The sequence below is a fragment of the Physeter macrocephalus genome, chromosome 8, assembly GCF_002837175.3.
Source record: "Physeter macrocephalus isolate SW-GA chromosome 8, ASM283717v5, whole genome shotgun sequence".
Taxonomy (NCBI): Eukaryota; Metazoa; Chordata; class Mammalia; order Artiodactyla; family Physeteridae; genus Physeter; species Physeter macrocephalus.
The window spans coordinates 113748531-113760048 of record NC_041221.1 but is presented as its reverse complement, the minus strand read 5'-3'; the positions used below and the strand labels follow the sequence as shown (position 1 = coordinate 113760048).

Sequence of the window (11518 nt, the reverse complement as noted above, 5' to 3'; positions counted from 1 at the left end):
GGCCGCTGAGCCTGCGCGTCCGGAGCCTGTGCTCCGCAACGGGAGAGGCCACAGCAGAGGGAGGCCCGCATACCACAAAAAAAAAAAAAAAAAAAAAAAAAAAAAAAAAAAAATGTGGTGGCAATAATCCATGATGCCAATTCAAGATGATTTATCATTTACATCCCAAAGAAACTAGGACTCTTGGTTGCCAACAACAGAAACCTATGCCCTAAACTAGCATAAGCAAAAAGGTAATGTATTGGCTCAAAGGATTAAAATGTATGAGTAGGAATGGCTTCAGGCAGAGCTGGATTTAGGCTTCAAAATATATCATCAGGACTCAGTTTCTCTCCCTCCATCCTCTCAGTTCTACTTTCTGATATGTTGGCCTCCTTCTCAGGCTCCATGTGATGTGTGAGGCTGTAGTGCTTGAAGCTGCTACAGCCATCTTTCTATCAGTATATACTGATATATACTCACCCAATCTGAACCAATCCATGTATGTAAGGAGACACAATGTGCTGATTGCTTAGGTATAGGTCACATACACCATCTCTGAGTTGGCTGGTGGGTGTGGCCTTACCCTAAGAGCAAGGAAGGGGTGGATTCTTCAAAAGAAAATCAAAGGGATGTTTTCCATAATATCAGGAATACATGCCCAATACAAATTATATCTTTTCATAATAAAAATTATGTGAACAAAAAATAACATCTACAAAAAAATGTTTTAAGCTTTTTAGAGTGGAAATATATGAACAATTCCTTGAAAATAGTATTCTTAATTAGATGTTCGTTGTTTCCTTCTGATGCCACTACTGAAATAATTAAAACCTACACTTTCCCCCTTTCAAATTCCCTTTTACAACGTTAACTGAAATTCAGGGTTTTGACAGCTGTAGCTACCAAAAAAAAAAAAAAAGGATATATTTCCAGATAGTTAGAGATTAAGCCCAATTATTGCCACTAATAATTGTACCAGTCAGAGTTCTTGGTTGCAGGAGCAGGTACAATCTGTTAAGCAGAAAAGGACACATAAATGATGAAGCTGAAGAAACAGACTTAGGAAACAAGCTGGAACTAAAGAGCACTAGGAGGCCAGAAATGCCACGAAAATCATGCTGAAGGAAAGAAAAGTTGGCTTAGGAAGCCTCTGCTGAGAATGTTGGCACCACTACCACTGCTGGTACCAGTGCCTCATTTGTAACTGTCCCCTATTCCTTTGTATTGCTTTTTTCAGATGTGAAGTTTCATGCAGAGATTTCTAACCAGTTGAGCATAAATCATGTGCCTGAACTCAAACTGTATCAAGAGGTATGAGAGGCATGATCGCAGCATTATGGCTTCCACAGTAGAAGTAGGACTTCAAGCACTTAGAATAAACCCTAACATATAATAAGCCCTTAATAAATGTAATTTATTATTCTCATAAAAGCATGGTTTAAGTAATTATGTGGCAAATAATGTTTTTACCATGATACTATATGAGCGATAGATTGTTTTCATTAAAGAAAAAAAAACCTATCAAAGATATTTCCCAAATCACACAATTATTGGTAGAAAATAAGCAAAAACGGATTATTCCGAATCAACTCTTGGCTCCAATTCCTGCAGAAAGAATTCCTTAAAAATAAACTCCATCTCCTTTCCCCCAGATATATCCTGCCTCTACCACATAATTTAATTCAAACGGACATACTAAGGCAATCAATAAACAGGAGGCAATCAAAGCTTGACCTGCTGGGGTAGATTATGGCAGGTCATGAACAAGTTACTTCTCTCCACCATGAGTATAATGGGTCAAGTAGTCAGTCACTTACTGCAAAGTAAGTAGCACTGTTCATCTAGGTTAGTTTCCATTACAGCTACTGGAAACTGACAGAGTCAATATTCTGTTGTAAACTGACAGAAAGACGTGTTATCTCACTCCTAAAGATTCCTGTCCAGACTATGGATCTATATACCTGGAGGGAAAAAGCTGTCACTTGGCTCCTAAATTACCACACTGCTTTTTTGATTGCAGGGTAAAGTCCATTATTATTACCCTCTTAGAATTCTACCCAAGACACAGAGTTATAATTTAAAGAAAATAAAGTATAAGATATAAAGGAAGTATTTAAGAGGAAAATCTGGATTACAATGTACAGTTGTTGTTTTAATTAAAGTACAAGTACTTGGAAGCCAGCAATTTTATTCATAAAAAAGCTTTGTTTAAAAAAAAAAAAAGGCAGGGGCTTCCCTGGTGGCGCAGTGGTTGAGAGACCGCCTGCCAATGCAGGGGACACGGGTTCGTGCCCCGGTCCGGGAAGATCCCACATGCCGCGGAGCGGCTGGGCCCGTGAGCCATGGCCGCTGAGCCTGCGCGTCCGGAGCCTGTGCTCCGCAACGGTAGAGGACACAACAGTGAGAGGCCCGCGAACCGGAAAAAAAAAAAAAAAAAAAAAAAAAAAAAGGCAGAATTTAATTACTACCATATGTTTTCTCAACTCAGTTAAATATAAACTACATTCATTTCTAAATTTCTGTTTTGAGTTTGAATTAGAATATGCTGGGAATATAGTTACATGTAGATGTTAATACGAGAAGTAATTAAGTGATCATTTAATCTGCTTCCCAGTGGTAAACCAAATTCTGTCATTCTTCTTTGTCATATTCACATGTAGATATGTTGACGGGGATTTTTTTTACAGCACTAAAGTAGCTCTATAAATGATATAAAGGTTACTTTTAAACACTAAAATATCTTCAGAATTCCACTTAACACTCTTTACTAATCCATAAAACATGGTAGCAATCTCTGTACATATGTGCAATATTTGACTGTACTTAAATGCACATACCATTATTATTTTGTGTAGAAATGAGAAATCTACAAAATGAGTACAATGTCACTGCTCTCTGCTCCTTTATATATTCATTAATTTACCTTATACTTTTAGCTGTACTTTCAGCTGTCAAATTGTTCTTCATTATAAAAGTTTTATAACATTTTATTTACTAGAGTATTAGGAGCTGAGAAAAGTCTAATATATTTAGGTAGAAAACAGAATTTCTGGTGTCTTTTGGATATATGTATTCCTTAACTGTTTTTAAAGTGTATTTTATTTTTAGAAAAAAAATTTTTGGAAAATTGATAAAAATCTTTTACCTATATTTTAGTTTTTCATTTAGGGGCATTCACTAAATAGTAGTCAATAAATATGTGATTTAATTTAAAATGCCATAAGAAACAAAATACTCAGCTTCCTAATAAAAATGTTTGAAATTATTATATATTTCTAGCTTTTTTAAAAAGCAAACAGCAGAGGATGATAAAGAAAAAGTGTATATGCTATACAGCTATTATGCCCTATTGAGTACACTGCTTAATAACTCTAGTAGAGGAACTAATTGCTGCACATCCACTTAAAACTTATTATTATACACTGCCAATGAAAAGAAGCTTCATAAGGTCAAAGACACACTGATCTACAGAGCTATGGAGAAATAAAGTTGTTCACTTATTCAGTCATTTCTTCAACAAATATGTCTTGAGCTCCTTACAAGTATCAGGCCCTATGACCAATGAAATCCCTACTCTTTAGAAGCTAACACTAAAAGACATGGGAAGAAAGACATTAAATAAATTACTACAAATGTGACAAGTGCTATGAAGATAAGGTATAAAGTAGGAAGACTAAGGCATGTCAGGTCAGGTCAGGGAAAATCTCTTGGGAAATGACATTTGATAACTGTGAACAGTATGTTTGAGGAGTTGGGGGAATCGAGGAGAGTGTTTTCTAGATAGAAGAAACAGAACCTGTAAAAACCCAGAGAGAGAAGAAAAAACTAGGAATATCTGATGAAATGAAGGGAGTGCATATGACAAGAAAAGGGGAAACAGAATGATATGAATGTAAGGCTGGGGATATGAGACTCTCTCATAAAGTAATGAGAAAGCTGTTAAGCATTATTAAGCAGGAAGGTAAAATAAATTTACAAAAGCAGAAACAGTATTGGAATGGTCTAAAGACCACGAAAATAAACAACTTGTTTAAAAAGTTTGTGAGAATATGAGAAAGAGGGTGGCATCTCAAATAGCAGATGGATTCATTTGTTACTTTTATTTGATGGATTCATTTGGGCATGCTTAAGTGTTGATGGTAAGAGGCCAACAGAGAGGATGATGGAGGAGAGAGAAGTCACTAGGACAACTGAAAGAGAAGGAACTCAGAGCTCAAGAAATTGTTAGGCAACTCATCAGCCAGTGTGTTATTTTCTCCAACAATGCTTAATGCTTGATGGCAGAGTAAAGTCAGATAGATTTATCCAGAAGCACAGTTCTTGCTGGTGGGTTCAGGGAAGACTAGGACACTGAAAAGAGAGTAAATGATGGATTAGAGTCTTCGACAGATAAAGAAGAAAACGAAAATAGTAAAGGTCAATCAAAGAGTTCTCAATAAGGACAAATAGGAGAAAGTAATCAGAGGCAAGATGTCTGTTTTTGTTATTTCAAAGTTGGAAAATTTCTGATCATGGCCCAAACTGTGCCTCTGTATGGGCAGAGATCAATCCTAGAGCTAAGCAAGTCAAGGAACTTTTCTACCAGAAGTGCCCTCTTTGCATAGGACCCTTCTTCTGTGATGTTTTGTTGGCTGAGAACTCTATCAAGAAGACAGCCTGGAAAACTCTTCCCTCCTCCCTGCCCTACCAAGGCTAAGGAGAAAGCAGAGTGGGACCCGAGAGAAAGGGAAGTCAAGGAACAGTATGCTTGAGCCTGCTCTTGGTTTTCCAAACTTTCTTGAAAGACACCGATCCTTTTGTTCAAACAATACTGTCCACATAAATACAAAAGCTAAAACAGAAAAATACAGGTGGAAGTAGGACCAGGGGCCCGTTAACCTCGCCTTGCCCATACTCCATCTTCCCATATCCTTGCATCTAGCAGCCACCTAGGACCTCAGAGCACAAACTGACTTTTTGTTCAAAGTGAACAAAAAAGTAAAAATTCTATGCCTTCTTAAAACACACATCCTTGTTGGGATCATTATGGATCACAGGTTAAGACAACATAGAGATCTATGGGCACAAAGCTCTAGCAAATCATGAAGAAACTTTTTTTACGTCTTCCTTTCTATACTTAGCAATAGGATCTATTTGTCTTTGGAGAAAAACTTAATGTGCCAAAAGTTTCATTAGGCATTTTGTGTAGATACTTGCATTCAACTCCCTCAAAATTCTGGAGAATAAATCATATTATTTCCATTTTGCAAAACAAGAAGTTGAGGCCCAAAGAGGTCAAGTAACTAGACCACAGTTACAAAACTATTAAGTGAACGGGTCAGAACTCAAAGCATCTGCTCCTAAAGTCCCAAGTCCATTACATCACATTGCCTCCAAGTTCATAAATGTTACGCTGTCTCTCTATTACCATTTATATATAAAATTCTCTGGCTAAAAGCCCATAAAATGTTTTTGCATAAAAAACATTAAAAACAGCTCAACGCTTGAGAATTATCATATAACTTTTAAAAAATAATAATAGCACTTAACATTGTCAAATCTCTGCTCAATCTGTTTCCTTTTGGTAAATAATGATCCTCTCCACTGCTGCTAGAATAAAAGATGATGTTGCTTCTTTAGTGTTCCTTATGTCCTATTCTACATCTACATGATTGATGAGGTTCTATCCTACAAGCCAGGGTAAAGCAGTATTATTAACCCAGAAAGGTTGGCAGGAGATGAAACTCCAACAACTGAAATATGTCTACATAAAACTAACAAAGGTCTTGGAAACAAGTATTTGAGAAAACAATCACTGAGTAACAGGATCATGAGAAAAAGGAGCCCAAATTAATTTTAAGTATTGTAGAGGAAAAGTTGATTTTAATTAAGAGCTTCAGGAAAAAAAAAAGTCAGATACATAACTAAGCAAAATAAAGGAAGTATGAATACATAACTAGGAAGTAAATACAAAAGAATGTGCTAGATTTTTTTTTAAGAATAGAGAACTATGGACAGATAGAAATATCTGTCATTTTTCTACATATGACTGGAGTAATAAGTACATCTACTAAACTTTCAAAAATAATCCAAGTAAAATGAGGTCCTGGCATATCTCATTATTCATATAACTGTTTCCAATATTCTTTTACAGTATTTCTTCTCAAAAGCATCATGAATTCAATCCTTTCATATTTGGAACTGAGGGATGACACAGTCGACTGTAGATTATTAGCTGTAAACAGGAGACTGATCAAAATGATCAAAATTCACACAAATTCGAAAAAGAATTTATATTTGGCTTAAAATAACATCAGTCGCCACTGTAATGCATGGAAACACAATCTCAAAAATGTTCTATCTCATTTCTGATCAACACTAACACTATTTAGGTATAGCCCTGCTACTGTACAATACTTGAATGCACTAATGGGAGAGAGATCTCCTCACATACCACAAATGAACTGCTTTGTAGATTATCAGCTTTCCAGAAAAAGCAAAACTGAATGTAAAATTCATATTCATTTATTCATTCAACAACTACTGACTAAAAGTTTACTATGTGTCTGGCACTGTGTTAAGTATGATGAATACATAAGTGGCAAACAAAACACCAATGTCTATTTCTTCCAAATGTAAACAAAACCGTATTCTCTCAGAACAGAGCTTCCTTCTGAAAGAAAGCCACAAGTTTAAATTGAACACTGCTTGGAAAGTCTTTACACTTTTTAAATTCAAGGAAGCCTATATAATTCACTTTCATAAGGATACGGAATATTTAAATCCTTCCAATGGTCCCTTAGAGATCTGGGAAATATCACATTAAAAATAAAAACAAGATTGACTTTCATTTTAATGAGCTAATTTTCTATGTAGTCATTGAAATTCTAGGGCATTGAGCTAGCTAAACCCAGATTTTAAAAACTATTTTAGGCATTTAAATTTTTTTTTAAAATTTATTTATTTAATTTATTTATTATTTTTGGCTGTGTTGGGTCTTTGTTGCAGCACATGAGCTTTCTCTAGTTGCAGCAAGCGGGGGCTACTCTTTGTTGCAGTGCGCAGGCTTCTCACTGCGGTGGCCTCTCTCCTTGCAGAGCACAGGCTCTAGGCACGCAGGCTTCAGTAGTTGTGGCGCACCGGCTTCAGTAGTTGTGGTGTGCAGGCTCTAGTGAGCAGGCTCAGTAGTTGTGGCACACGGGCTTAGTTGCTCCGCGGCATGTGGGATCTTCCTGGACCAGGGCTCGAACCCGTGTCCTCTGCATTGGCAGACGGATTACGGATTCTTAACCACTGCACCACCAGGGAAGCCCTAGGCATTTAAATTTTATTCTCAAGGAGTTTGCTAAGATTTTTAGGTTTTAGGTCCTAGAAACTGCTTTTTCCTTTCAATTCTGACATTGTCGCTTTAGTAACCCCTATGAATACTAACATTTCATATTTCAACGATAATGTTAGATATTCTATGTCCGTGGTAATTATTTTCTATATTCTCTGAAGAGCCCATGGCCTCTCTCACCAACAATCTGTCTTTTTAAAAAAATTATTATTTATTTATTTTTATTTTTTTATTTTTTGTGGTACACGGGCCTCTCACTGTTGTGGCCTCTCCCGTTGCGAAGCACAGTCTCTCGACGTGCAGGCTCAGCAGCCATGGCTCACGGGACCAGCCGCTCCACGGCATGCGGGATCTTCCCGGACCGGTGCACGAACCCGTGTCCCCTGCATCGGCAGGCGGACTCTCAACCACTGCGCCACCAGGGAAGCCCCAATCTATCTTTATGATTACATATTAATTTATTATTTTCACTTCCCTTCTGGACAATCTGCCTTTTTTCCATTTGATTAAGAATTTTAATCTTTTACTTGACTTTCTAACTTTTTAATCATTGTGGGTACCAATATTACTTTAAACACCCCCCAAATTAGGGGATCTCCTAATCTTCTTAGTAATAATGAAAGTTTCCTCTCTGTGTAATCTTAATCTTACTGTGTAATCTTACTTTAAATGTAGTAATGATTTTTTTTAACATCTTTATTGGAGTATAACTGTTTTACAATAGTGTGTTAGTTTCTCCTTTACAACAAAGTGAATCAGTTATACATATACATATGTTCCCATATCTCTTCTCTCTTGCGTCTCCCTCCCTCCCACCCTCCCTATCCCACCCCTCTCGGTGGTCACAAAGCACAGAGGTGATCTCCCTGTGCTATGCGGCAGCTTCCCACTAGCTATCTAATTTACATTTGGTAGTGTATATATGTCCCTGCACTTTCACTGACTGCTTCTTTGATGAAACTCTCAAAACACAGCTGAGCTCCCCCTGACCCTACACACACACACACACACACACACACACACACACACACACACACACACGTTCTTCCCATTTCCGTAAACAATACTACTATTCGTCCATTTACATAAACCAGAAAGCCAAGGATTGCCCTTAATTTCTCTCCTCTTTCTCCCTCACCTCTCCCCTGCCTCGCTTCCCCAAACTTATAAGCAAGCTAGTCTACTTTCAGTTCCTAGAATAAAGATTTTTCATCTTGCCTTAGGGCCTATAAATATTTAACTGTCTAAGATAATACTCCCACCTCCTCCTCTCAATAGACCTAGTTCCTTCTCTTTTTTGGGTTTCAACTTCAGTGTCATCTCTTCAGAGACCACCATACCTAACAGAGTCTGGTCTCTGATACTATCTTCTTTCCCTTGTTTGTGCGCTTCACATGACATACTTCAACTGGCAACTACATAATTTGCCTGTTTACCTATTTGTCTATATGTGGCCCCCAGGAGAATGTAAACTCCATGAGAGCAGGAGCTAAGTCTGTCTTATTCTTTATCTCCAGTTCTAAATATGCCTAGCACATATTAAATATTTAGTAAACATTTATCGAATAAATGAATAAATAATGGAAAGTTCAAATGAAAAAATGCTGAGATGCTGGCCAGTTTCATAACACACTACCATTGTGGTATATAAGACCATGGATGCCAGAAGTTAAAGATCACTTTCTTAAATTAAAAAAATCTTCCTTCTCATTCTCATCTGGATAACTTCAAACGCGTCTGTCAATATCTGTAACAGTGGCTCTCAAAATGTGTTCCCTGGAACAGCAGCATCAGGATCACAATTCTTCTACACTCTTCCCTTCATTCTCTGTATTAAACTAAAATCTAGTCCTATTGCTTTTCTCCCTAGACACGCCTTGTGGGTTTGAATTTTCTACTTCATTCCTACTATGACAACCTGATAGCTCAATCTATCCTGCCTTTCCACCCCCTGGTATTACCTTACTTCAATCCTTCATGCTCACCATCACAGAATGATCTTCCCAAAATACAATTTTATCAAGTCATTCTGTTTGAGAAATCTATAAAAGCACTCCAGGGCCTACAAAATAAAAAGTACATGGTTTGCAAGGATCTCCTTAATCCAACCCCAGGTTACTAACAATTCCTACTACGTGCCTTCTGCTCTCATTAGGCTGCTCCCTTTATTCTTCCCCAAGGCTTCTAACCTCTCTCCCTCATGGAACATCAGCTCTTCTCCCCACCACCTGTTCATACCCTTCAACATCTCACTTCTTCCACTGTGTCTTGAATCAAGCCCACTCCACATATGCTCACAGGTGCTTACAAACAGAAAATACTCTGCTATGGTCAGGACATGTGGGTTCTAACTCTGCTTCTGACATTATCCAGTAGTGTGACTCTGGGCAGATTTTTGAGGTGACAACTAGTTGCAAACTCAGCAAGACACAGCACAGTGTTTGATAAGTAGATCCTTAATACCTGTGACTGATTAACTCTGACAACTCCTCTGTCTATATCAAGCAAGATAAATAAAGCAATACTCTTTTAAGTAATAAAACCTTAAAATAATTTCATAATTTTCAAAATCATGAAATCAGGGTATGAGGGGAAGTTTATTTTTTTCCTTTCCTTTTCTTTTCTTTTCTTCAATTAATGTAGGTAGCAAAAGATAAAACAGGATCTGAGAATTTCTTTTTAGGAAGCCCATAAGAATATATTTGGTAATGCTTAGCTATATTCAGTATTTCAGATAATTACCCTGGAAAGAGTGGCAAACTCTAGCTCAGCTCTTTTAGGAACTTTTATAGCGAAATACTGTTCGTTTTTATATTGGTTCCCTTTTGGTTATTTTATTGTTTCTGGGATTATAAAATTACATAGATAAACATGAAGCCAGAATTACATTTAAAAACATGCTTATTGGACCCCAGGAGGGCTCACGCCAAGGAGTACTTCCCAGAACTACTGCTGCCAGTGTCCTTGTCGCCATTCAGTTGTTTTTATGGGGGTTTATCTTGTTCCTTCATCTGGTACATAGTCCTCTGCCTTTTCATTTTGTCTATCTTTCTGTGAATGTGGTTTTTGTTCCACAGTCTGCAGGATTGTAGTTCTTCTTGCTTCTGCTGTCTGCCCTCTGGTGAATGAGGCTATCTAAGAGACTTGTGCAAGCTTCCTAATGGGAGGGACTGGCCGTGGGTAGAGCTGGGTGTTGCTCTGGAAGGCAGAGCTCAGTAAAACTTTAATCCACTTGTCTGCTGATGGGTGGGGCTGAGTTCCCTCCCTGTTTGTTGTTTGGCCTGAGGCGACCAACAACAGAGACCACAGGTTCCATGGTGGAGCTAATGGCGGAATCCGGGAGGGCTCACGCCAAGGAGTACTTCCCAGAACTACTGCTGCCAGTGTCCTTGTCGCCACGGTGAGCCACAGCCACCCCCTGCCTCTGCAGGAGACCCTCCAGCACTAGCAGCCACGTGGCTGACAGGGTCTTGGTGTTCTGGCCAGGTATGAGGCCTGAGCCTCGGAGGTGGGAGACCTGAGTTCAGGACACTGGACTCCCAGCCTCATGTAATACCAGTCAGCAAGACCTCTCCCAGAGATATCCGTCTCAACACTAAGACATGGCTCCAGTCAAGGACCAGCAAGTTCCATGCCAAACAACTAGCAAGACAGGAACACAATCCCACCCACTAGCAGAGAGGCTGCCAAAAACATAAGTTCACAGACACCCCAAAACACACCATCGGACTCGTTACTGCCTACAAGAAAGACAAGATCGAACCTCACCCACCAAAAAACACAGGCAACAGTCCTGTCCACCAGGAAACCTATACAACCCACTGAACCAACCTTAGCCACTGGGGGAAGACAACAAAAATAACGGGAACTACGGACCTGCAGCCTGCAAAGAAGAGACGCCAAACACAGTAAATTAAGCAAAATGAGGAGAGAGAGAAATACACAACAGATGAAGGAGAAAGGTAAAAACCCAGCAGACCAAACAAATGAAGAGGAAATAGGCAGTCTACCTGAAAAAGAATGCAGAGTAATGATACTAAGATGATCCAAAATCTTGTTAACAGAATGGAGAAAAAACACCAAACGTTTAACAAGGACCTAGAAGAACTAAAGAGCAAACAAACAATGATGAACAACACAATAAATGAAATTAAAAATTCTCTAGAAGGAATCAATAGCAGAATAACTGAGGCAGAAGAACGGATAAGTGACCTGGAA

The 11518-nt window shown here is 38.4% G+C and overlaps 1 protein-coding gene across 4 annotated transcripts in view; it reads right to left on the bottom strand.

The window, feature by feature from the left end:
• Nucleotides 1–11518, bottom strand: part of COMMD10 (COMM domain containing 10) — a 176730-nt gene that overhangs the window by 89480 nt on the left and 75732 nt on the right. The window contains exon 6 of one of the 4 annotated variants that reach the window (XM_028493148.1): nt 3676–4332. The exons of the other annotated variants lie outside the window; for them this stretch is intronic. Within the exon in view, the coding sequence (XP_028348949.1) occupies nt 4315–4332 (18 nt within the window). The 3' untranslated portion in view covers nt 3676–4314. Of the gene's footprint in view, nt 1–3675; nt 4333–11518 lie in introns of those variants that run through there. 4 annotated transcript variants of the gene reach the window in all.